The 27,976-nt window shown below is 41.8% G+C and overlaps 1 protein-coding gene across 1 annotated transcript in view; it reads left to right on the top strand.

The window, feature by feature from the left end:
* Nucleotides 1-2,975: 2,975 nt before the first annotated feature.
* Nucleotides 2,976-27,976, top strand: part of LOC114046871 (R-spondin-4-like) — a 38,858-nt gene continuing 13,857 nt past the window's right edge. The window contains exon 1 of the mRNA XM_027867447.1: nt 2,976-3,080. Coding sequence (XP_027723248.1) covers nt 3,002-3,080 — 79 coding nt within the window. The 5' untranslated portion in view covers nt 2,976-3,001. The remainder of the gene's footprint in view (nt 3,081-27,976) is intronic.

The following is a 27,976-nucleotide window of genomic DNA, read 5'->3' as shown; positions in this document are numbered from 1 at the left end:
AAAATAGCATTAGCTCTTTTTTGACTGCCAAGTCGTATTGTTGACTCATATCTAGCCTGAAGTTTGTTAAAATCCCCAGATGATTTTCACATCAACTGTCATCTTCCCTATACCTTGCTTATTTTGTACTTGAGCACTTGACTTTTTGATCCCGAGGACAACACTTTACATTTATCTCAATTAAATTTCATCTAATTAGATTTGGGCCATCATTCTAGCCTTTTTTGGATGCCAACTCATCCAGTTTGTGAGAAGAGAGAATGTTATAACTGGGAAGGCCTTTCAAGACCATCTAAGTCCAAACCCCCTCATTTTACAGATGAAGATTTTGAGACCAAGAGAAGACAAGTTGGTGTAACATGAGGAGTCATTGCAGAGTCAGGCCTAGAGCTCAGGTCTCCAGACTCCCATTTCTGGGTTCTCTCCATTGCATTGAACTGTCTTTCTTTTCATCTCAGGATGAAGAAGACATGTTTCTTTAAATTGCTTCCAAACACAATTTTCCTCCAGAGGCTGACTTTGGCCATTTTTCTCTTCTTCAGCAAATATTTGACCTCAGTGCCTCATAGAATCATAGATTCTAGAACTGGAAATATCTTTAGACAAATGAGAAATTTTTGTCCCCATTTTATAGATGAGGCAACTCAGACCCAGAAAAGTTAGTGGACTTGGCCAAGGTCACAGAGAGTTAGTAGTAGAGGAGAAATACAAGTCCGGTCTCCTGCCTCCTATTCAATTGCTGTTTCCACTGTATCACACTGCCTGCTACTTTTTCAGAAACTGTGACCCTGACTGCACCTGCATTATCTGTTGTGTTCTGAAGGAGCTCCTTCCTTGACAGTGGGATCCTTACTATCATAGACTTGCTGACAGTGGCAATATCAGAAGCTCAGACACTTCCACATTTTGTAGACTTGCCTAAAGTTATGGAGCTGAGAAGAAACAGGACCAGGACTGGATAATAGTATCATAGATCTGGAGCTTCAAGGGACCTTACAAATCATTTAGCTCTACTCCCTCATTTTACAGATGAGGATACTGAGGCCCAGAGAGGTTAAGAGACTTGCTCAAGATCACACAGGTCCTGTGACACTTATCACTATGCCATTGTGACTAGAACCTTGGTGGCTTTGCAGTCCAGAACTTAGGTGTCTGAGTTACTTGTCAAAGAGGACAACTAACTTCCTGTCCTGGGTGAAGCCCTGGAGATCTGCTGGGCATCAGCTGGGTTACTGAACACTAAGTTGGATAAGCAAGAATCTGACTCTTAAAGAGCAAATAAAAAAGAAATGAATAAAGAAAATAAGCCCCTCTGGAGATGAGGTTGGAAAAGACAAACACCAGGTTGGCAGGGATCACAGACTGATTCACAATAGTTTGAGAGAAGTTACTTTGGTGGAGTCTGCCATTTTGTTTCCTCTGCCCCACTTGGGTCCTCCATCTTGAGTCCAGAATACCTCTCCAGGCAATGTGGGGCTAGGAAGTCCAAATGGCTTTCTTCATCCTTCCTCATAATGAGAAAGGGATAGGCAGAGGGACAGTTAGAGAGACAAGGACATACACACACACACACACACACACACACACACACACACACAGAGCAGATGCATGGAGGGATACCCTGCTAAGAAAAACTGAGATATAGATACAGAGATACAGATGAACATAAAAGGCAGGAAGGCTAAAAGAGAGACAGACATATGCAAAGTGAAACAGATATAGATGGAGGAGAGAGACGCACAGAGTAAGACAGAGACAAATGGACAGAGGGATGGAAAGGCAGGAGAGAAGCAGAAATAGAAACAGACAGGTGGGAGAGGACCTGAGAAAGAGAAGGAGACCAAGGATAGACAAGTGAGAGACAGACAGAGACAGACATAGACACAGAGCCAGAGAGATAGGGACAAGCAAACTGAGAACTAGACAGAGAAAAGCAGAGAAAGATGGGGGAAAACACAGAGAAGGGAGCAGCCTACCCAGAAAACAGTGCACTGGACTGGGAGTCAGATCTGAGCATGAGTCCTAACTCTGTCACCAGCTGTTTGTGGGACTTTGGGAAAGTCATTTCCTCCCTTCACATATTGATTCCTCCTCTGTCAAAATTAGGTGTGTAGGGGTTGGGGAGGGGAGGATAATCAAATGGTCTATGAGATTGAGACACAGAAGAGACAGAGGCACAGGCAGAAAGGGAAGAGACAGATGAGCTGACAATGGGCGAGAGAGAGAAGAGAAGAGAGACAGAGACAGAGAGAAGAGAGAGAGACACAGAGAGACAGAGAGAGGGAGAGGAGGGGAGAGGGAGGGAGGGAGCACTCACAGCTAGACTGTGACTAACAGACACAAACGGCTCTGGGGCCACGGCACGGGAGCTGGGGAGGAGACTCTTCTAATTCAGTTGAGAGAGAGTTAAATCCCCAATTCCTTGACTCCACCCCATCATTTGAGTTCAGTGGTCTCCTTACACTCCTACTGTTAACCTGGCTCCCGCCTCAGGCGGGCAGGCAGCAGGACGGGGGGCGCAGGCCAAGCCTGACTGAAGAGCAACCAACAGCAGCCAATCTGCTCCCAGGTTTGCCCTCCTGAGGGGTGGCTGGGAGCCGGGTGGGTGGCTCAGCTTCTCCCCTTGGGAAGTGGACTGGAGAAAGGCTTGGCTTATAAAGCCAGGGCATGTGGAGAGCAGGCTGCCCATAGCCTTTCTCCAGCCCTCCAGGCCATGCCTCCCAGAGGCGCTTGATAGCCAGCTGCGTGTGGCCACCCCACCCTCCATGCCACCTTGAGCTCTGGGTCCCTTCAGAGTCCCCTCCAGAATCAGACTAGCCCACTGCTGCTGAGGGCATGGTGAGAGCCCCCTTGGTGAGCCACTCACATTAGAGCCCCCTTTTCTGCTGCCACCTCTCCCTCCCTCTGGCACTCTGTCGGCATCTGGCAAGAGTCCTTCCCCCCCTCCACCCGCCAACTGGATGATCTGACTCTTCCCCTGCCCACCACGATTGCTGTCCAGATGCCCTGGATCCTGCTCATACTGCTGCTATTCGGGAACGCTGTGGAAATGTTCGCCCTAAACCACAGCAAGAAACAAGGTATGGTCCCTGGTCTCTGGGACAACTGGGAAGGGGATTCAGGACTTGTTTTCTCTTTTCACATCCTTACTCCTTCCCTCACCTCAACCCTCCCTCTCCCTTCCCCCAGCCCATCAGGGAAACATGGAACACAAATTTGGTGAAGACTGTCGACCATAAGCAGGGCCAGGGTCAAGGGAGCTGGTCCCCAGCATCCAGCGTTAAGAGATAAGCAGGGTAACTCAAGGGAGAAAGTCCTAAGTTGGGAGTTAGGACCCTGGACTCTTGTACCAGGTTGGCTGCTAATTCACTGTGTGATCTTGGGTGAGTACTTCCCCCTCTCTGGGCCTCAGTTTTCTCACATGGAAAAGGAGGGAGTTGTAGTAAACCAGATCTTTAAGGGCCCTTCTAGCTCTAACATTCCATGTTCTAAGGTTCCTTATGACATTAACATTCTATGTTCTAAGGGCCCTTCCAGCTCTGATATTCTATGTTCCAAGGTTCTTTATGACATCGACATTCTAAGATCCCTTAGAGCTCTGACATTCTATGTTCTGTGCATGTGGATTCTAAATATTGCAGATGAGTTGGAGGAAAATAGTCAGTAATAATCCTTCACATTTGTATAACACTTTGTGGTTATAAAATATTCTTAAATTCATCCTTCTCTTTACTTCTCCTGAGATGGATAAGACAGGGACATTATTTCTATTTTATAGAAGAAAAACTAAGGCATAAAGAGAGGAAGTGGCTAAGATCACTTTTATGTCCATAAAATAGTGGAGCCAGGTCTGGAACCTGGGTTTTCTGAGTCCACATTCAGCACTCTCTCTACTGTGTTGGCTGGGCTGAACTAAGGATAGGTAACTGGAACAAGAGAGTGTATATAGATTACTGACTTCAAGAATGACTGTTGAAAGAAATGAGGAAGGGGGTTCCTTTTTTGTTTTTTTCTATCTGAGAATCTGTGATCAGCAAGGGGATAGAGTTGCCAAGGTGCCTGGGACAGGAGAAAATGCTTGGTGTGTCTGACCTTAATTAGAATCGGGTGTGGAAGGTTGGACAGATATGTAAGGTACCATTATGTATAATGTGGCAACCTTATTTCAAGCAAACAGATCAAAGGATTGTGAAGCTGCAGCATCACAAGTGCCTGTCAGGGGTGGAAGATTAATTAATGTGTTATAATACAGCATCATTGTGTAATATAAAGTGTATTGGCATTTAGAGTCAAGATCATTTACAAAGTTAGATCTAGATTCAATCACCCCTCTGCTGTCTACTCACTGGGTGACTGGTGAAGTCAGAGGGCCATAGATTTGATGCTAGAAAGGGCTTCAAAGATCAACTAGCTCAAGGTTTTTTTTATTTTATAGAGGAGGCCCATCCAGGTTAAATGACTTGCCCAAAGTCATGCTGGTAATAAGTAGCAGGCTGGGATTTGAACCCAGATTTTCCTGATTCTAGAGTCAGCACTCTCCACTAGGCCTTCAAATCTCTGAGCCTGTTTCTTCAATCTCTACAATGGGGGTAACAATCCTAGCATTGTCTCCTTCACGGGGCTGATGTGAGGAAATTGATCTGGAATTTTAAAAGTACTTACAGAAATGAAAGGGATTGTTAATAATGACTAAGCACCTGTTAGGCACGAAGTATCATGGGAGTTGTCTTTCTCAGGACTTTATCTGATGAATATCAAGACAAAGTATATATGATCCCTATTCTCATGAACCCACATGGGAAGATAAGACTAACACTCAAGAAATAGTCATAAACCACCCAAAGACATGCATGAGCCATGCCCAACAGTTTCTGGTGCATAGTAGGTCCTTAGCAAATGCTTGTTGTTGACTTCTCTTTCGGACTTTGTAGGGCCACAGAAACTGAGGAGAGAGAGTGGTCACTGGGGAAGAGGGTGGTCAGGGAAAACTTCCAGAAGATGAGGTGTAAGCTGTGCCTTGAGAGGCAATGTGATCAAAGGATCATGGATTAGAACTGCAAGGGACCTCAGAGGCCATAACCCTGGACATTAGATGAGGAAACTGAGGCCCAGAGAGGTCAGGTAACTTGCCCAAAGTCACACGGGTCGTAATTGATGGACACAAGCTCTAACACCAGGTCTGTGATTGTGATTTGACTCCAAACCCAATTTTGCTCTTTTCCACTGTATTTTGCTGTAGCTCTAGCCTTGGACTTGAAGTCAGAAGACTTGCGTTTATATCCTGGTTCTGACACATCAGCAGTGTAACCTTGGGCAAGTCACCATTCTTCTTCAAGCCCAGTTTACTCTTTGTAAAATAATACTTGCACTACCTACTGTGCAAGACTGTTGTGAAAAAATGGAGTCTATAGGCCTTAGTGTGCTATAGAAATGGCAGTACTTATCATCAGAGTGATGGAATAGGATGGGAGAGAAGAAGGGATAGATCAAGGTGGACTGGAACTTGAGCACTTTTAGTTTTATGAAGTACTAAGGATTACCTCATCCTTCGGACTTGTATCCACAGAGCCTAGCATGGTTCCCGGCAAACAGCAAGCAAAAACTTGTTGATTAATTTCCTCAGATAGCCCTGCAAGGGAGGTAATGGAATTGAATTATTCCAACGACAGAGAAGCCATCAATTTGGTGTTGTACATAGGGAAGACTGTTAGGAGATCTGTCTGCAGCAAAGGGTATGTTTTGAACAGGAGATGAGGCTTGTAGGTTAGAACCAAACAGGCCTACGTCTGGAATAACTGAAAACTTTACATGGCCCAGGGGAAAGAGCCAGGGACTGAGAGACAGGAGACTTGTGTTTTAGTTCTGTCTCTATCACTGACTTGTGTAACCTTGAACAAGTCATTTTTCCTCTTCATCTCCATTTGCCCATCTGTAAAATGAAGAGGAGTCACTGGATTATCTCTAAAATTCTTTCCAGCTCTGATGTTCCATGTTCTAAGATCTATTTTACCTCTAATTTATAACAAGAAGAATTAAAGAATTCTAATTCTACTTCCCTTAGAATTGTCTAGGGATTATGGCATGGTCAATATTTCTTTTCTCATCTTTTGGAAGGGAGAGTTAAGCTGTCTCTCATTTAATTGGCATATTGTCCCCAAGAATGTTTCAAGAATCCCCTACACAAACACATACACACACACACACACACACACACACTCACACATACGCACAAATACACAGATTACCCAGATTCCACTAGTCCTAAGGAAGGAAGGAAGGAAGAAAACAAGGATTTTTAAGCATCTACCATGTGCCAGGCACTGTGCTAAGCGCTTTTACAAAAGAATGTCATTTTATCCTCACAACAACCCTAAGGGGCAGGTACTATTATTATCCCATTTTATAGAAATGGAAAACTAAGGCACACAGAGATTAAGTGACCTCCTCAGGGTCACATAGCTAGTAAGTGTCTGAAGGCAGATTTGAGCTTAGATCTTCCCAACTAGAGGTCCAGCAAGAGCTCTATCCACTGAACCACCAAGCTACCTCTAACAAAAGGATTTGGTTGATGAGGGAACTCATCATGGATGTTACTTCCCCTAAGTTTTATGGCCTGATCATCTGATGGAACGGCAGAGATGGAAGAGACATTCAGATCACAGGACTTAAGACTATGAGAATTCTTAGTTGTCATCTAGCTCAACCTTCTCATTTAATAGCTGAGGAAATGGACACCCAGAAAAGCAGAGCTGGGGCTATAAATCCAGACTCTCTGACCTCAAACCCAGTGCCCTTTCTCCTACACCATCTAACCCAAGCCCCCTTTTTGTCACAGTACATAAACTGTGGCACACAGAGGTTCGGTTACTAGCTGAAGTTCATGTAGCTAAGTTAGTAGTAGCATTTGAACTTGAATACAGGTCTCCTGATTCTGAATCCAGGGCTTTTTCCACTCTCTCCTTCCCCCCTTCCCTTCATCACACAGGCACCAGCCCCCAAAATGTCACTGTGGTTCGATCTGGTCAGAAACCAACCTGAATTCGGAAGAAATGACTTGTGTGTGCCTTATGCAAGAGACTAGCATGACGCCAAGCCTGTACCCATAGAAGCCTCCTGGGTCCCTGGTCCCAGATCAGAAGTGAGACTCCTCGGCTCAGGAGTCATTAGTAGCTGGCAAAATGCAATTTTCTGTTTCGAAGACAAAAAGACTTGAGAAAGGCTGCTTGGAACTCAAGTGTCTCTTACAAAACAACATTTTGATGACTTAAGTGTGAGTTAACGAGAAGCAGATGGATCCATTTCCCTTGAAATATGCTGGGGCTTCCCAGGGATGGGAAGTCAGGCCTGGGTGTAAAATGGGGTCTTGTTTGCTTTCGAACCTGATTGTTTGAAGGCTAATTGAGGGGAGTGGAAGAGCCCCAGCTGGGGTTTCCCCCCAAGCCCTGGGGCAGAGCCAACATTGTCACAAGGGGATAGCATCTGGGAAAGGGGATTTGGCGGTGATTGGAGTGGTCCTCCCCAGTCGGTCGATTTGAAATGCTCCAGAGGATTTCCGAATCTCATCACATCCCACCACAGCCCTGTGGGGTAGGAAAGAAAAGGAATCATGCTCTTTTTGCTGATGGGGAAATGAGTCCTAGGGATAGGAAATGACTTGCCTAAGGTCACGTGAGTGAATTATTTGGCCGAGCCCAGAATAAACACCTAGGTTTCCTGACTCCTAGTCACATTGGGGACCAGAAGCCATAAATCATCAGATCACAAAATTTAAATGTGGAGAGGAGCTTACAGCCCATTGAGTCCAAACCCTTTATTTTATAGATGAAGAAAATGAAACAGAAAAGGCGAAGTGACTTGCCTAGGGTCACATAGCTGAGAAGCTGTCTGAGGCAGCATTTGATCCCAAATCTTCCCAACTCCAGTGTATCCATGGATACACGCCTAAAGTCACAGGGGCAGTAAGAGATCTGGCTTATGAACCCAGGATTTCTGACAAAAGATCTAATGCTCTTTCCAATGTACCACACTGACTCTGTATTTCTTCTATGCCAATTTGTGTCTAACACAGTCCTCAACAAACAGTAGGCATAATGGATGTTTATAGAATTTGTAAGGATCACAAGGATGTAGAACTTAGACCCAGAACAAACCTTAGAGACCGTCTAGTCTAACCCGTTCATTTTATGGACTGGGAAAACTGAGGTCAAGAGGGGGAAATGACTTGTCCAAGGTTACACAAGTCAACAATAGGACTTAAAACTCAGACCTCTCATCTCTCAGTCCCTGGCTTTTTCTCCTGTTCTGTGGTGGGATGGGATGGGATGTGATGACCCAGTGATCCTGTGACCTCCCTATATATATGGACTCAACTGGATCCTGGAAGACAATAAGATGGTCTTCTTCCCGCAGGATTTGCACTTGAACCTATCTCTAGCTAATGGTCTCTGTCTGTGGTCCCTCTTGTTATCAGGGTATTCTGGAAGGAGGATTGCTGGTCCTGAAGTGAGGGAACTGGGCTCAATTTCTGGCTCTAAGTATTCTAGGTACTATAAAGAAGTTATTTAATCTCTTTAATGCTCAGGTTTCTCATCTACAAAATGGGAACAATGAGGGACAGCTGGGTGGTGCAGTGGATATAGCACTAATTCTAGAGTCTGGAGGAACTGAGTTCAAATCTAGCTTCAGATACTTACTAGCTACGTGAACCTGGGCAAATCATTTAACCCCAATTGCCTCCAGGAAAAAAAGGAATAATTATACCTGTACTGTTTACTTTAAATGGATGTGATGTATAGGGCACTTTGTAAGCTTTAAAGAGATAAAGAAATGTGCTGTTGTTGTTATTCTGTGAGGGATAGAAACCAGAAACTACTTCATTTTCTTCTTCCAGATGGAATAAGCCTTCACACCTGGGATTGTCCTCATCAAATCCACCTCTCCACTTTGTGTCCAGAGTAAAACAACTTGATTCTCCTATTGTCTTTTCTCCCAGAAACTCTTTTCCAGACTCCAAATATTTCCATGGCCATCGATGCCTAATTTCTTTTAAAACACAAGCTTTTGGGAATGAGAAACAGTGTGGTGGCATGGAAACAGCATGGGACTAGAAGTCAGGGCATCTATGATTTCGTCCAAGTTTTGCCACTTGTTATTATCTGTGTGATGTACAGCAAGTCACTTTCCCTCTCTGGGTCTCAGTCATCTGTAAAATGGGACAAAGTGTGAATTAGGTGATCTTTGAGTCCCTTCCAGTTACAGCATTCTCTATTCTAAGGCCTCTACTAGCTCTGGGGGGGAGGAAGGGGTCATCTTCATTGTCCTGATCTATATCTTGCCACTGGACCCAGATGGTGCCAGAGGTGAAAGTGAGGCTGGTGACTTTGCAGAGCCCTCCCTCACTTAAATCCAATTCACTGGCATGTCATGGCATCATCTTCCTGAGGTCATGGTCCTCTTCAAGAACAAAGAACAAACAACAATTAGCTCTGAGGCTTGTGTTGAAAGTCCTTCCAGCCCTGACATTTATTAACAATGACAAAAAACAATAACAACATTAATGAAACATTATCCCCAAGGCAGTTGTAGAAAGATGAACACTTCTCCATCAAAAGGGTGGATGAGAATTGATATTGTAGCAGAAATACTTGGAATTAGAGTCAGGAAGACCCAAGGTCAAATCCTGCCTCAGAGACTTATGAGCTGTGTGATCCTAGTCAAGTCACTTAACTACTCTATGCCTTAATTTCCTCATCTGTAAAATGAGGGGGTTTGGTTCAGTAGCCTCTAAGGTCCCTTCCAACCCTAAATCTCTGATCCTATGTTCTCAGAGCACCTGACAAATTGGTGAACAATTTATATAACACTTCCGGAACTAACAGACAATTCACCAAGTCATTGTAAAGGTAAGAAATTAGTACAAACCATCGGATTTGTTGAATGGAACTTGAAGTGATCCACCTCCGATTGGATCACTTATTAAGTGGCCAATTATCCAAGAATGGAATCAAAGGCCTTCTCTGGGCAACATCCACCGTGTATGGACAAAGAGGAATTGAATGAATGACTGAGTCATGCAGACTTGTTTATAGAAAGGAAGGAGTTTATGATAGTGATTAATGATCAGATCATTGACGTCAGAGATTACAGAAATGTTATCATTAAGAGTCCAGATTTATTTATTGGTGCATATGATGCAAGGAAAGAGAAAAACTGTGCAACTTGTCACTGCAGGCTATAAAAAAAAATTAATACCCACTAAGTAACCAGAAAGACCTATTTAAGCGGCCAGCAGAAGCTGTTTATCTTTCATAAACTATCAGATACATGAATCCCTGCAAATGCAGATCCCAAAATATCCTTGAAAATTCAACAAATAAACTGAACTGAAAGTGAAATGTTATTACAAATTCAATGGTTGCTGATAATTGCCTGAACATAACATTGATCCATAAAAATTTAGAACATTTTAATTGATGTCACCATGATGAATACATATTATCTCCAAACTATATGGAATGAAAAACATTCAAGATATAGAGACCTAATGGAAGAAATCAAAATCATGTAGAAATTGGATGAAAAGGTACACATCATCACTGTCATCTAGGCAGCTGGTGATGAAGTGGATAGAGCGCAGGGCTCAGGGTCAGGAAGATCTAAGTTCAAATCTGGCCTTAGACACTTACTAGCTGTGTGATGTTGGGCAAGTCACTTAACCACTTTCTACCTCAGTTTCATAATCAGTGAAATGGGGATTATAATAGCACCTACCTCCCAGGATTGTTGTGAGGATAAAATGATATATTTTAAAAAGACATTGCAAATCTTAAAAACCTATGTAAATAAAAAAAAAAACCTATGTGAATGATAGCTATCCTGTCTATTATTAGAATTGTCCTGATTTTGGTTTTTTTCAGTGAACCTACACACAATGATCTTATGCTTTTGATCAGTTAAAAAAGCAAACATTTTATTTACCTTTGAAATAATTTGCATAATATAAAGGAATAATATACAGAAAGATACTGAGTCTCTTGAAAGGTGAGCATTAGATGACAATAAGAATCTCTTGAACGATGAGCACTAGATGATAATAAGAATAGGAACAAAAAGGAGGAGGAGGAGAAAAGGATAAAGAAGAGAGGAAGAGGAGAGGAGGTTTATATAGCTCTATAAGGCTTGATAAATGTTTTACATACATTAACTCACTGATCCCCACGACAACCCTGTGAGGTAGGTATTATAGTTATTATTGTTTCTATCTTACAGATGAGGAAATTGAGGTTCAGAAACATTAGATGATTTGTCAGGAGGCAGCAAGGCATAATAGGGCACTGGACTTGGGGTCAAGAAGACCTTGGGTTCAACTCCCAAATCCCACCTCAGAAACTAGCTATGCCACCTTAAGCAAGTCATTTAGTCTTTATGTGTTTAAAGTTTCCTCATCTATAAAATGGTGGGATTGGACTTAAGAGTCTCTAAGGTCTTTTCCAGCTCTGAATCTATGATCACATGACTTACCTCTGGTCATACAACTAGTAAGTATCCAAGGTGGACTTGAACCCAGGGGCCCTGCCTTTCTGTAAACGATGGTCCCATTTGCCTCTGATGTCCTTCTAAGTTCCCTTCTAACTCTGACATACTATGTTTTCTTTATCAAATATTTATTAATTCATTTTAATACATGCTTAATAAATATTTCAAGGTCCTTCCTAGCTCTGTAACATCCTATGCCCTGCATTCTAAAGTCTCTTCTTTAAGTCTGGACTTCACATTCCGTGAATTGATGAATCTCTGTCATGTTCTATTGGGCCTGATAAATTAGCCTGATGAGCTGGGAGAGGGGCAGCAGCACTCTTGGTAGTAAGTCTATGCTGACATCACTGTTGCGATAGGACCCCAGTGTTAGAAAGGACCTCAGAAAGCATCTGGTCCAACACCTCTCTAAGCAGAAATCCCCTCTGCAACATCCTTGACAACTTGCTTCCCAGCTTCTGCTTGAAGACTCTCAGTGATGGGAAACTCACTACTTGTTGAGGCATTCCACCCCATGACCAGACCAGTTGCAGACTTTCTATTATATTGAGCTGAAATTGGCTTCCCTGTACCTCCCCCACATTGATCCTGTTTCTCTCCCGTGGAGCCAAACTTTACAAGTTTAATCTGTCTTCCCTATGACTGCCTCGTTCTGGCCAGAAACTCTGAGGCACTTCCCCTACTAGATTGATTCTTTTTTGATGGCAAACTAGACCATCTTTTGTTTGTCTCCAGGCTTACCTAGCCCTTACTCACTGAATGGGTGTTGCCTCAGTCATACTGAGACCTGGGAAAGATTTTAGTTTAAAAAGGCCAAGGTCTCCCACTGCATCCTGTGCCATCGCCAGTCATCTTGACTTTTGTCTTGCCACTGGACTCTGATGACTCTGAAGGAGAGAGTGAGACTGATGATTTTGTGCGGCTCTGACTCATTTTAATCCAATTCACACGCAAGTCAAGACATCACCCTCGTGATTTCATTGGTCCTTTTCTAGAACAAAGGATGAACAACAACAACATGAAAACAGGGTTCACATCTTAGAATCACACATCCTTGGAGTAAAAGGAATCTTAGAGACCATCTAGTTCAACCCCTTATCCTCCCATTTTCCAGAGGAAGGCACTAGAGTCCAGAGAGGAAAAGTAATTTGTCCAAGACCATGCACTGAATGAGAGGCATAGCTAGGACCAGAACTCCTACCACTGGTCTCCAATACATACTATTGCTCTGCTCTTCTCAGCACTTCAGTGTGTCATTTTTATAGTTGGGACAAGGCTGCCCATGGGGCATCAATTGACCAAGGCTTTCATTCTATCTAAATCACTCTTCACTCTGAGGTTGTGGTGGGTTCATGGCCTTTTCTCTTTCCATTGACCAGGCAGTCATGCTCAAGCTGTCTCACCACTTCCTCTCTTTTCCAAGAAGGATGTTGGATGACCATCCTAGCAACATCTGGATCACTCTGACCGTCCTTTGCCCACTGCCTCTCTTGCAGGATTAATCCAAAGGAAAACCAAGAGGCCCAGAAATGGCCTCCAGGCTCACAATTTGTACAGAAAAAAACCTTGATTAGGAAGCAGGAGACCTGAGTCTGAGTCCTAGCTTGGTTGCTAACTCATGGCATGATAAGTTATTTCCTCTGTCTACCTCAGTTTTCTTCCCTGAAAAATGGAAATACTTGCACCTTAAATCTGCCTTATGGGATTATCATGAGGAATGTACTTTTTAAGCTATAAAATGCTATAGAAATGGAAGAGAGCTATGGGTTAGAATCCTAGCCTTGCCCTCTGGGTTACCTAGGGCTAAGTTTCTTTCCCTACTGGGACCTCAGTTTCATGCTCTATAAAACGAAGGTGTTGGATTAGATAATTTCTAACATCCCTTCCAACTGTCAAGTTCCAATTCTAAATCCTACCATGCTATTTTTCAACTCACCAGTCTCCTCATTTCTATTTCATAGAAAGAAATGGCCCTCTTTCTCTACCTTACCAAGACAACTTCCAGACTTGCTCTTGGGTCCCTCATTCACATTCAGGTGTCAATGACTGGGAATGACTTCTCCTGAGGAATCTTCCTTTAGGAAGAGGAAGAAGAAGAAGAAGAAGAAGAAGAAGAAGAACAACAACAACAACAACAACAACAACAACAACAACAACAACAACAAGCAGCTTAGTTGAGGCAATGAGGAAATAAAAGCATACCATAAGGGATGATTAAAGGGAGGTTGTGGGGGCATTAGGGCTTTCCAGGTACTCCTGAAATCACACACTTCTTTGCTAAGTCTAGCTCATGCCCAGGGGCATAGGAGGTGGCTCCACAGGAGTTTCTTCACAGAGGTTATAGACATTTTCCCAGTGGGTCCTAACTCAAGAAGAAATCTAAGCCATATGGACACAGGAGAGAGGTATGAGAACCTAGAGGTAAATCCCATCTTGGCTGTCAACTCATCTTGTGTGACCTTGAGCAATCAGTCAACACTTGGGAAGCCACTGGACTTGGATTCAAGAAGACCTGAGTTAGAATCCTGCCTCTACCACTAACTAGCTGGCAAGTCACTTAATCTCTCATAGCCTTAGCTTCCTTTGCTGTAAAATGAGGAAGTTGGATTTGATGATCTTTAATGTCTTTTCCATGTCTAAATCTGTGATCTTGTGGACAAACACTCATTAAATACCTACACGACAGGCACTGAAAGAGGTGCTGGAAATACAAATGCAAAGGTGAGATAGTGCCTGACCTCAGGAAGCTTCCATTCTAGTTCTCTGTTATAGGAGGAGGTTGAATGGATGAATGATCTCTAAGGTCCTGCGCAGCTCCAACATTCTTTGCTTAATGTTAGTAGATGCTTTCCAGCTCTGATTGTTTGTTAATATTCTGTTCTAAGCCCATTCCATTCCAAAAACAATCAATTGCCTATGTTTACAGCATAAACTGACTCTCTCTTCTAGTATTCCACATGCAGTGTGTGTATGGGAGAACATCAGTTGGTCTAATGCAAGGGGGATGGGTGATGATGATGATAATAGTCAATGTGTCTGTAGCTTTAAGGTCTGTGAAGAGCTTTGTTTATGTTATCTCATTTGATAATGGACTGCTCTTCAGGCAAAGAGTCTTCTTCAGTTGGATCTTCAAAAACCAAATTAAAGACTTCTCTGATCTATTTTTCAAAGAAACTACTGATTTATTGTGTACTAGGAGCATGAGAAGGCCCATCCTTCCCAGCAACCATCCCCACTGCAGCCTGGGCCATTGCCAGTCATCTTGACCCTTGTCTTGCCACTGGACTCCAATGACTTTGAAGGAGAGAGGGAGGCTGATGACTTTTCACAGCTCTGCCTCATTTAAATCCAATTCACTTGCAAGTCAGCACATCACCCTTGTGATGTCATTGGTTCTCTTTGAGAAGGAAGGACGCAACAAGAATTAGGAGCCAGAAGAGGAAGTTGCAGAAAGCCTAATCTCAGTTAAATAAACAGAAATATTTCCTAACACCTAGACCTGTCCCCAAAAGTTAGCTTTCCCACCAGATAAGTAGTGAGATCCCTATACACTAAAGGTCTTAATGTAAACTGCATGTGCATTTATGAGGATTCTTGGCAAAGATACTAGAGTGGTTTGCTATTTCCTTCTCCAGCTCATTTTACAGATGAGAAAACTGAGGCAAACAGGGTTGAGTGACTTGCCCAGGGTCACACAGCTAGTAAGTGTCAGAAGCCAATTTTGAACCACTCAGGAAGACTCATCTTCTTGATTTCAACACTGTACTAAGCACCATGGACATAAAATGAAGCCTTAGTGAAGGGCCTGGAACATAATAAGCTCTTAATAAATGCTTGTTGACTAACTAATTTCACAGAATCTCAGAGCTGGAAGGGCCATCTACTTGTTGAAGGTTTGGGCACTTTGGGATAATGTTGACAGCTCCAATGAAGAAAGTTGTGTGGGCCCACCTCCTACATTTGAACAAAGATCCCCTCTAGAATACACTGGAGAAGTGGTCATCCAGTCTTTGCTTAAATTAATCAATCAATAAACATATATTAAGTATCTAGTATGTGCCAGGCACTGTATTAAGTGCTTGAAGACCTCCCAGGAAGGGAAACTCACCACTTCCCCAGACAGCTAATTTCATGTAGGGATGGTTTAATTATTTGGAAGTTTATCCTTACATGGAGCTGAAATTTGCTTCTTTTTCTTAGGTCTGTTCCAGGAGACAAATAGAATAGTTCTAATCCCTTTTCCACATGACAGTCCTTCAAATTCTTGAATATAGCTGTCATCTGTAAGAGTTCTCTTCTCCAGGAGAAATGTCCCCAGTTCCTTTATCAAATGAGATAGTATTTCTAAAGTGCTTAGCACAGTGCCTGGTATACAGGAGGTTCTTAATAAGTGTTTTTCCCATTCCTTCCCCTTTTTAATCTATCCTGATATACCATGACCTCAAGGTTCCCCACCATTCTCATTACCCATCTCTGGGTGCTTCCTAGATGATCTGTGGCCTTAATAGCCTGGGACTGAACAGAATATTCTAGAGATAATTTGATCAAAGGGTACAGTGGAACTATCAGCCAGCTAGTCCTAAACTCTACATTCTTCCTAAGGTAACCTTGGAACAGGTTAGCTTTGATGATTATCATATCACGCTGCTAACTCATATTGAGCTTACAATCCATTAGAAACCACTGATCTTTACAGACAAACTACTACCTACCCATTCATCATCTTCCTCCTCGTTATCATCATCCTCTTCCTCCTTCTTGTTCTTAGACTTGTGGGATTAATTTTTTCTAACTCAACATAAAACTGCATTTATTGCTGTTAAATATAATCTCATTAGATTCAACCCAAAGTTCAAACCTGGGGAGAGATTTTTGGATCCTGAACATGTCATCTAATGTGTTAGTTATCCCTCCTAGCTTTGTGTCATCTGCATGATTTGAATGCATGCTCATAATAGGATTCATGAGTTCTTACCTTTCTAGGTAGGTCCAAATTATGGGCAAGAGTAGAGAAGACTGGGAGTTTATCCCTTGAGGAGAATAACATGAGGATAGCCAGCTAAAGCCCAGCTAAACAGGACACAGAATAGAGTCAGGGCTCAGGAGGAGGTTGATTTTTTTTAAGGGGCCTTATTTATTTATTTAGGTTTTTTAAAAATAATTTTTGACCTTACTGAAACAAAACAGCAAACATATACTATAATTAAGTGTCTTCATGAGATAATACTATTAATAACTCAGGTCCCTTTCTCTTTTTAATAATATTTCATTTTTTCCCCAATTGCATATAAAAACTTTTTAAATATTTGTTGGGGTTTTTTTTATTTGAGTTCCAAATTCTATCCTTCCCTCTTTGCTTTCCTCCCATCTTTGAGATAGTAAGCAATCTAACATAGGTTAAATATTTGCAATCATGTAAAACATTTCCATATTAGTCATTTTGTAGAAGAAAATAAAGAAAGAGAAAGAAAGAAAAAGAAAGGAAGGAAGGAAGGAAGGAAGAAAGAAGAAAGAAAAAATAGTATGTTTCTGTCTGTATTCAGATGCCATCCATTCTTTCTCTGGTGGTGGATAGCATTTTTCATCATGAGTCCTTTGGAATTGTCTTGGATCATTGTATTGCTGAGAATAGCTAAGTCATTCACAGCTGATCATCACATAATGTTGTTGTTAGTATGTATAGTGTTCTCCTGGTTCTGCTCACTCCCCTTTGCATTAGTTCATGTAAGTCTTTCAGATCACTTTCAACTCTGAAGTAAAGGTCCTGAGACAGCATCAGGGGCCTGGACACCTGATAAGGGTGGGGATAAAGAGGACTCAGAAAAGAGAAGTAGGGTACTTCTTATTTTAATATATAAGGCACTCCCTTATTTTGACCTTTTGTCCCTAAGGACAGCCCTACATAATATTTTTTGAATCTTTATTTTAATTTTTTAATTAACAAAAATTTATTTTCTTACCTTTTTACCTCCCCCATAGAAGAAAAGAAAAAAAAATACTGGTAACAAATATTCATAGTTGAGCAAAACAATTTCCCAAATTTGTCAGGTCAAAATAACATATGTCTTATTTAGTACACTGAGTCCATCACCTCCCTGTCAGGGGGTAGGTAACATGCTTCTTCATTTGTCCTCTGTAATTGTGGTTGGTCATATCATTGATCAGAGTTCTTAATCTTTCAGAGTTGTTTTTCTTTATGAATTGTACTCTTGAATCTTCTCACTTCACTCTACACTAGTTCATGTCTTCCAGGTTCCTCTGAGACCATCCCTTTCCCAGAAGTACTCCACCACATTCATAGACCACCATTTGTTTGGCCATCCTCCAATAGATGGGCACACCCTTAATTTCTACTTCTTTGTCACCAGAATAGGAACTAGTATAAATCTTTTTGTACATACAAGTTTTTCTCCCTCTTTATTTCATTTCTTGGTAGTTTAAGCCTAATCGTGATGTTGCTGGGTCAAAGAGTATGCATAATTTAATAGTTTTGGGGGCATAGATTCAAATTCCCATCAGACCAATTCATAGCTCTACCAGCAGGGCATTAATGTGCCTGTTTGCCCAGAGCTTCTCCAACGTTTGTCATTTTCTTTTTTTGTTACCTTTGCCAACCTGATGGGTGTGAGGGAAAACTCATAGTTGCTTCAATTTGCATTTCTCTAGTTATTTGAGTTATGAAAGACGCTAAGATGTTAACAGAAAACAGTTGCCTTAATTTCAAGAAGCATTTATTAGGTGCTTACTGTGTATGGCACACTTTGTGAAGTACCAGGAAAGATGGAAATACAACTAAAACTTCATTCCTGTCTTCTGTGAACTCACAGTCTAAGGGGTATAGTAGAAAGACTAGTAGACCACTAGACTGACTCCACTCAAGTCAGGAAGTCTGGGTTCCATCTTGGCTCTGATATCAATTACATAACCTTTTGTTGTTCAGTTATTGCAGTCAAGTCTGACTCTTTGCCACCTCATTTGGGGTCCTCTTGGTAAAGATACTGGAGTGGTTGGCCATTTCCTTCTCCAGCTCATTTTACAGATAAGGAAACTGAGGCAAACAGGGTTAAATGATTTGCCTAGGGTTACACAGCTAGTGTCTAGGGCCAGATTTGAACTCAGTAAGGTGAGTCTTTCAGACTTCAGTTCTGGCATTTTATCTACTGTGCTACCTAGCCTTAGGGAAGACATTTAATTTCTCAGAACCTCAGTTTCTTACCTATGAAATGGAAACTTCCAATTTGTAGGTGCTTTACCAACCCTAAGAATAGAAATATGAGCATGATGAGAATGGTAACAATCCCAAGGAGATGGCCTTCAAGCTGGGCTTTTAGGAATCGGAAGACTGTCAACAGATAGGGTTGGGAATGGGATGAGTTGGGCATCAGCAATGATGAGAGCAAAGGCACAGAGATATAGGCTGTGTCCAGAGGTAGTCATCAGGGTTGGGGCATAAGCCCTTCTCTTTGAGCTCCGGCCTCAATGGAGGTAAGGATTTAGTGGTGCCAAAACTGGTTTTTCCCGTGGCCCTAGGCTCTGAGAAGAGTTTACTTCCTGTTTCCTCCTACCCCTCAACGAGGGCCTGTTTGCCATCTGGCCTCCTGCACCTGGTACCATATGTCTCTTTGGGCCTAACCTCCTCAATCCTTCCTGCTCCCTCCCCACTACCATTTCCTGGGATGGATAAACTTGCTTTGAGGTCTAGACCTAGAAGGGTATCACTGTGACTCATCCCATGCTTGGAGTTTGAAAAGTGACTCAGGGCCACCCCAGAGACAGAACCATTCATGATGGAGACCATTCCTGAGCAAGACCTTCAATCTGGAGCTCATTGGATTTTTTTTAGAAAGTTGGGATGGATTTGAAAGATCTTCTAATCGAATCCCTTCATTTTAGACAGAAATAAACCAGGGATCACATAGGGAAAGTTATTTGACCAAATTTATGTAGTTAACAGAGCCTGAATTTGGGTCCTCTGACTCCAAATTCAATACTCTTTCTACCAAGCAAGAATTAGCTCCAAATGGCTGAGATTTCAGTTTCTCTCAACATAATTTTGCCTTTAAAAAAAGAGAGTACTCACAGAAAAAAAGAAAACACTCAGAGAAACAAGTATATGTGTAATCATAGAAGATGGAGTCTTGGACGGGAAGACTGGAGGCCTAGTTTCTAGTTCCACATCCATCTCCAACTCATTGTGTAACTTTATTTCTCTGTTACTCATTTACCTTATCTGTACAGTGGGGATCACAATACCTGTGTTGCATCCCTAACAGAGCCATCATGTATATCAAACTAGACTCAAAATTGCAAAGCACACTATACAAATTATAGAGACAACTAGGTGGCTCAGTGGATAGAGTACTGGGCCTGGAGTCAGGAAGTTTTGAGTTCAAATCTGGCTTCAGACACTTAAAAACTAGGTGACCCTGGGCAAGTCATAACTTCTGTAGAAAGAAATGGCAAACCACTCCAGTATCTTTACCAAGAACACTCCATGAATAGTATTGGCATGCCATTGTTCATGGGGCCCTCTATGTTCCATAGGATCACAAAGAGTTGGACACAACTGAACAACTGAACAACAGCATAGAAATTATAAAGTACTATATGTAAATTATACTATACTTAGTATTACACATCTACTACACATGTAGCATATATATATCAAGTACTATATAGAAATTATTAAGCACTATACGAATGCAAGGGACTATTATCCCCTAAATAATAAAAAATCTTAATACTTTCATCCAACCATAAAACTATTATTTTGTCCACATGTTGATAGAAAACTAAATGTAAAAGAATAATAGACAAATAACAATTTTGTCCTAAGACTTATAAATGATCTGGACTCTATCAAAAAAGATGAGAATGAAACAATAATGATGATGATAAGCCAACAATATATTTACAAAGGTGGAGGTTATTGGTGCCAATTCAGCACTCAATAAAGTACCAAGCCTAGAATCAGGAAGACCTAAGTTCAAATAGGACCTCAGATACTTACTAGTTTCGTGTGACCCTGTCATTTAACCTCTGTTTGCCTTAGTTTTCTCCTCTGTAAAAATCAGGATGATAATAGCCCCTACCTCCCAGATGGTTATGAGAATCAAATAAGATAATATTTGTAAAGCACTTAGCACCATGACTGGTAGATAGTAGGTATTAAATAAATGTTTGCTGTTCTTATTACTGTCATTGCCATCAGAAATTACAGAACAGCTCTCCTTTAGGAGGCGGGACTTAGTGGTCAGTGCAGATTATGTAAGAAAATGGTAGAAACCATGCAACATGTCATTGTAAGCTGCTAAAATTTAGCACCTACTGAATACCTAGCAAGATAATCTGGTAGCTAAAATTATATAGTGGAAGCGCAACATCTTTCATAAACTATTAGGCTACAAAACTCCATATTGTAAATATAAACTTAAAAATAATCTTGAAAATTCTACAAATAAACTGTGTTGAAACTGACAATTTTAAGACTGTTGCCCACAGTTACCCTGACATAACGTTGATCATAAACATTTTATAATGTTTCAATTGATACTGCCATATCAAATACTCATAGTCTTCAAGCTATGTGGAATGAAAACTTTCAAAATATGGACACTAGCAGAAGAAATCTAAATCATGCAGAAACAAGACGAGGTGCATATTATCCCTGTCCTCCTGTCTGTTATGGGAGTTGTCCCAGGGATGTTTTCTGCAAGCCTACAGAAGAGGAGCTGACCTCCCAAGACTTTTATTCAACTACAAAAAGTAATCATTTTATTCCTAGAGAACATTAAATGTAAAAGAATAGTAGCAGTGTAGTGTAGTGACTTGTTCCAGGACTGTTTCGATGTGAACACTATTTAAAAAGATGAGATGAAATCATCATTATTAACAATAACAATGATAAATTCATGACATAAAAAAGGAAAAAATTATGATGGTTGAGAGCTAATGTAGAACATAGGATATCAGAGCTGGAAGGAACCTTGGGGATCATCCAATTCAATACTCTCCATTTACAAATAGGGAAACTGAGGCCCAGGGAGGGGAAGTGATTTGCCCAAAGGCACCCAGAGAGTGAATGGAAGAGTCTTTCTTCCATCTCCAGCTGGTTGTACAATGAGGAATCAAAAAAGAATGTCTATTTTTATTGTAGCTCTTTTTTTTAAGACACAGCTGGTAAAGCCTTTGGGATGCAAAGGTTGCAAGCATTAAACCAATGTGTAATTGAGTCCAGAGCAATCTAATGGGTCCAAGGTGGGTTGTTAATGAGAGGGAGAAACAAAGTCTTGAGAGAGAAGAGGCAGGACTAGGGGTCCCAGACACAGGGGGCCACCCTCGCAGACAGTGACTGTTGCCCTGAGACTACAGAGGAGAATGGGGCTGGGGGATTGATGGGAGATGGGTCAGTGAGCTACTCTCTCTGCCCCTAAGTAACTCCTTGACAATCACCTCCCCTAAGATGCTTGTTTCTTTTTTATGTGATCTCATACACATCCCTTCACATGATCATTCTTCCCCTCTTCCCACCCCCCACAGAGCCTAGATGAGCTCAACCACCCAAGAATTCTCCCCCCACCCAACTCCTCAACTCCCTCTCATCCCAATAGTCTCGAGCAGAAAGGATATGGAGGAAGAAACCAACTTTGTGCATCAGTTTTATGTGCTCCAACTAGGGATCCTGCCTAAAAAATCTACCCAACTACTTATTATTCCACCATAATAGCTCCATTTCTTTGGGTTATGAAAACACTTCATTTTTCTGGATATCTGGAGGGATCACAGTGTGGTGAAAGACCACTGAACAGAGATTTAGGAAGCCTGAGTTTGAGTTCTACCTCTGCCATTAACCTGCTGTAGGAGTCACTGACCTTTGCTGTGCCTCAGTTTCCTCTTCTGTAAAATAAAAAGATTGGGCTAAGTCATTTATAAGATCCCTTCATGTTCTAATGATCTATATTTTAGGTCCTTTCTACAGTGGGTAATCTATGTTTTAAGGTTCTTTCCCCCTGTGGCATTCTATGTTTTATGTTCAAGGTCCCCTCCAGTTTAAACAAATCTGTATTCTGAGGTTCTTCTCATCTTGGAAGTTCTCCCATGATTTAGATTCCCTTCCAACCCTGATATTCTGTGTTCTACTGTCTTTTCAAATTATGACATTTTTCTTTGTAAAGGTTCTTTCTGCTTTGACATTCTCTATTCAAATGGCCCTCTAACTCTCTCAAAGTAAGATTCTTTCTACTTCTCAAGTAGTCACTGGTTACAACCTGACTGGGATTATTAGTCACTTTTTGCATATAAGTGAATGCTGTCTTTCTAGCTACATTGTAAATGGGCTCCTGGAGAACAGGTTTATTCTTATTTCTTCTTCAGCCCAAAGCAAAGGGTTCAACACTCAGCAGACATGTGGTCAAGTGGTGATTTGATTGAAAGGTTTTTGTTGTTGCTATTGGTAGTGGATTTTTCTTCTCAAACCAGCCTTTTATCAGTCTGAACCACATGAGAAAGTCCTTGATGGGATGGAGACCCAACTTTAGCTGTGCGACTCTAGGCAAGTCACTTAACCTCTGCTTGCCACAGTTTCCTCATTTTTAAAGTAAGGATAATAATATCACCTTACCTCCCAGGGTTTTTGTGAGGATAAAACAAGATAATACTTGTAAATCACTGTTAAGTCTTAAAGGGCTATACAAATGCTAGCTCTTATTCATATCAGATTTGAATAATACAACCCCAACCACTTAGTTTCCTGTCTGGGTTCAGTATTACCCATACTTGGCTTGGTGGCAGGAGGCAGGACGAGTTCAGTGTCACCAGGCCAAAAGACCCCTAGCACTACAAAATATTTCCCCCAAAAAACTTGACATTGAATTATTCAATATCAGGGCTGGAAGAAACCTTAGAATGCAGAATATATGATGTTAGCCTTGGAAGGCTATTGATCAGAATGGTTAGAGATCATTCAATCCAACCTCCTCATTTTAAAGACAAGGATATTAGCTCTCAGAGAAAAAGGGGGCTCAGAATTACACAGCAAATCGGGGACAGAACCAAGAACAAATCCCAATCTCCATGCCTCTTTCAGGCTGACTCCCTATCTCCCACTTTCCTAGTTCTCCTTCTGGGAGCGGCTAAGTTTTCTCTCTGGCCTGCCTGTCTTCAGTTCTACCTCTACTCTCCCTCCTTTTCCTCCTCCTGTTTCCTCTCTCTGGCCCTTGGGGTAGGTTTTTACTGCCTCTTCCCTTTTTGATGAGGTCCAGCTTCCTCCTATGCTCCCTGGGATTCCTCAGACTGCATTCGACCTGAGATGTTGAATCTTGTCTTTGACACCCTCTCCCCTCTTTTTAATCCATTATCCCCAACTCCTCTCATTGGAGCCTAGTCTCAGGGGACTGTAGGGGCCCTATCCCCAAAGTTTATTGATTGATGGAAAGGAACTTGCTCTTAGGTTTATATCAGCTATCTCCCTGATGGAACTGATAACAGTAGAAGGTATGTCGCTTCCCAGGATCATTTATACTTTCCAAACAGTCTTGAAAACCCAAAGGGATGAAACCCTGATGGCAGAATTTCAAACAATGAGACATTTGGTTGAGGAGACATTTGCGGAAAGAGACCTCCTCTTTGCTGTTCTTTTTTATCATTACTATTATTACCCCCCACTTACATATTATGTTTTTTAGTTATAATTAGATTAGCTATCTTATTGGATCCTTGCAATAATCTCATGAGATTGGTAGGGCAGGGATTACCCTCCTCATTTTATAGAGGAAGAATCAGATACCCATAGGGAAAAATAACTTGCCCACATCTTCACAACTAGTAAGTGACATACCTAGGGCTTGAACCCAGGATTTCTCACTGACAGTCTTTTCACCATATGATGCAGTATAGTAACAAAATGTTCTATTTGCTTCTGGCATCAGTTGAATGAGGCTGGGGGAAGGGAGGGAGGAGGTCACCTGCCTTCCTCTCCCTTTCTTGCCTTGACCCTATTTCTGACAGACAGGAGCTGATAGATAAACAATGCTTTGGCCACCAATGTGCAAACCTGAAAGCAACATCACCCAAGTAGGCCTGCAATGCACCGGGGTTCTGGAGTTGAAACTCACTCCCCTCAGTTTTAAGAGCCTCTCCCAATGTGATTGTATCACAAAGGTAGCTAACAGGGGAGGGAAGGGAATAACCAGTTATATAACACCACTATATGCCTACTGTCTAGTCTACTATATACCAGTCAGGCAGCTAGGTAGTACAATGGATAGAGTGCCAGGCCTGGAGTCAGAAAAACTCATCTTCCTGAGTTTAAATCTGGCCTCAGATACTTAGTAGCCGTATGATCTTGGCCAAGTCACTTAACCTAGTTTGCCTCAGTTTCTTTATCTGTAAAATGAGCTGGAGAAGGAAATGGCAAATCATTCCAGTATCCTTGCCAAGAAACCCCAAGGGGTCACAAAGAGTTGTACATGTCTGAAAAGTAACTAAAAACAAAAATATGTCAGGTACTGTCCTAAGCACTTTTTACAAATATTATCTCATTTGATCCTCATAACAACTCTGTGAGGTAGGTACTATTTTTATCCCCATTTTACAGCTGAAGAAACTGAAGTAGACAGAGGTCAAATGGTTTGCTCAGGGTTACACAGCTAGTATGTGTTTGAGGTTGGATTTGAACTCAGATCTTCCTGATTCCAGGACCAGCACTCTATCCATAGTATCACCCATCTGCCTCCAGGGAAATTATTAAGGGCTTTGAGAGCCTCAGATAGAAATAGCCACCAAATGCCACTGAGGCCTGCTCTTCCTGTGCATGTCCTAGTCATCAACCAAGTTCAAACTCAGTATCAGGTAATATCATCCACCATACTCAGGAACCAGGTAGTCTTTAGTTAATGCCTTCTGGTGCTAACTTTAGCTGGTCCCCAAAGAGTTAAAATTCATCCCACATATCCTAGCCCTGGAGTACTACATTTGCTCTAACTGTTGAGATGCTGATGACTTCACTTGGTATCCTGGCAACATGCTTGCTACTATCCTACAAGATCCCAGGAAAGTTAACATAAGAGAAGCCAAATGGAAGAAACATCTCTGTGGGGGGCTGACCCCTGAGACCTCCATGCACATGGCCTGGACCAAGGAACAGTTTCCTCCATACGTCAAGATCTTGTTATATTAAGCAAAGTCACCTTTGACATTCAGGATGATTTGAGTATAACTCTTGGGGATACAGCAGGTAAGGGGCCTGGCCTCCTGCTGGGATGAAATACAGCTCCCCTGAGAGCTATACTTCACTTTCCCTAAGGCCACCCAGACAACTCATTCTACTCTCCTGGGAACTGGAATCACAAAAAAGGCAGCTCTCTTTGGAGACTTAGGCAGACAACTGGTCCAGATCTCCAGCCGCCTTTCTATTGCCTCATAAGGGCACTATTCTTTAAGAGGACAGCGTGTTGTAGTGGTAAGAACACTGACCAAGGAACCAGGATGCTGAGATTCATAGGCTTATAAACCTGGAGCTAGAAGGGACCTCAAAGGCCAACTCACCCAACTCCTTCATTTTACAGATGAGGAAACTGAGGCCCAGGGATGTTAAAGCAAGATATCCAAAGTTATAAAAGTAGTAAATGTCAGAGGTGGGATTTGAACCCAGGTCTTTTGATTCTAGAGCCTCAAATATAAAAATTTTAGGTTCTAAAGTGCAATTATAAAATTCTATGAGTTATATATAATTCTAAGTTTCTAAGATTCATGGCTCAATGCCCTTGGGATAGACCAGACCATATTCCAAGGGCTCTTTAAATTGTACCAAGACAACTCTAAAGCAATGTGTGATGGTATTTAGAGGATCAAATTAGTAATTTTCCTATCAAAAGATGGTGTTGATTGGGAAACAGCAGAAGTTAGGGGAGCCGAAGTGAATATCAGAGATTAAGGAAAAGAGTCTCATGGGGCCACAATCACATCTGTAGCCCTCAGAACACTGCAGGAGGTTGCAATCAAAGCTACAAGGCTCTTATTAAAAGCACACCTCACCAGTGAGGAGCTGTCTGCGTGGGAGAACTTTCCAGCCTGTGTGAGAATAAAAACCATATTCTCTTGGCTTTTGAAAAAGTGATATGAAGAGAAGAGCCACCATTACTCAGAGTCTGCTCAATCCAGGGGAGCAGGGGGAGGGGGGAAATAAATAAGCCTGAAGGGGAGAAAGATTTCCTAACAAATTTTACTGATGCTGTGATTAAAAGCAATATTGTGCCCTTAAAAAACATAAAGTGATGCTACAATGTAGAAACACACGAGGGCACTCCACCCAACAAGAAAGCTCATTTCAGGGCCCGTCAGAGCTGTCAGGAACCTCAGAATGAGAGATCTGGGAGGGATATTAGAACATAAAATGTTAGAGCTGGAAAGGGCCTTAGAACGTCGGAATATATGAGAAGGAAGGGATCTTAGAACATAGAATACAGAATGCCAGATCTGGAAGAAATAATAGAATGTTAGAGCTGGCAAGAACCTCAGACAACATCTAGTCATACCCTTTCATTGAACAGATTCAGAAATTAACTGAAGCTTAGCACAGTGCCTGACACATAGTAGGTGCTTTAATAAATGCTTGTGGACTAGAGAGGTGAAATGATCTCCATATCACACAAAGTTTTGGACAGGGAGATCTATATCAGGGAATGAGCATTTGCTAATCACTTATTATGTGCCAAGTACTGTGCCTAAGCTCTTTACAATATTATCTCATTTGATCCTCATAACAACAGTGGGAGGTAGGTGCTGTTATCCTCATTTTACAGATGAGGAAACTGAGGCAAACAGAAGTTAAGTGACTTGCCCAGGGTCACACAGCTAGTAAGTGTATCAGGCCAGATTTGAGCTCAAGTCTTCCTGACTTCAGGCCTAACACTAACCATTGTGCAACCTAGCTGTCACTGACCTATTATTAGTATTTAAGTCAACCTCTCACATGAAAGATAAAATTATCCCTAGAGTGAAACAAAAGGTAATGGAACAATTGTCCCAGGCCTGTGTTTTCCCCTCCTTCATTGACCCAGGGAAGCATAAGGTTGGGAGGAGGATAGGGTGTGGTGGGAAGAGACCTGGACTGAAAGTCTGAAGGCCTAATTCAAGTCCCAGCTTTGTTATCAATACACGATGTGATGTTGAGCAGGTCTCCTTTCCACTCTGGACCTCAACTTCCTATAGATAAAACGAAGGAGTTAGACTAGATCTTCTCCAAGGCCCCTCCCAGCCCTGGCATTCTACATTCTAAGATCCTTCTCAGTTCTAACATTCTATGTTCTAAGGTCCCTTCTAGTTCTGACATTCTATATTCTAAGCTCCTTTCTAGTTCTGATATTCTATGTTCTAAGGTCCTTCCCAGTTCTAACATTCTATGTTCTAAGGTGCCTCTCAGCTCTGACATTACATATTCTAA

The sequence above is a fragment of the Vombatus ursinus genome, unplaced genomic scaffold (genome assembly GCF_900497805.2).
Source record: "Vombatus ursinus unplaced genomic scaffold, bare-nosed wombat genome assembly UNPS02014786.1, whole genome shotgun sequence".
NCBI lineage: Eukaryota > Metazoa > Chordata > Mammalia > Diprotodontia > Vombatidae > Vombatus > Vombatus ursinus.
The sequence above is the reverse complement of the archived record's forward strand: the minus strand, read 5'-3'. Positions and strand labels throughout refer to the sequence as shown.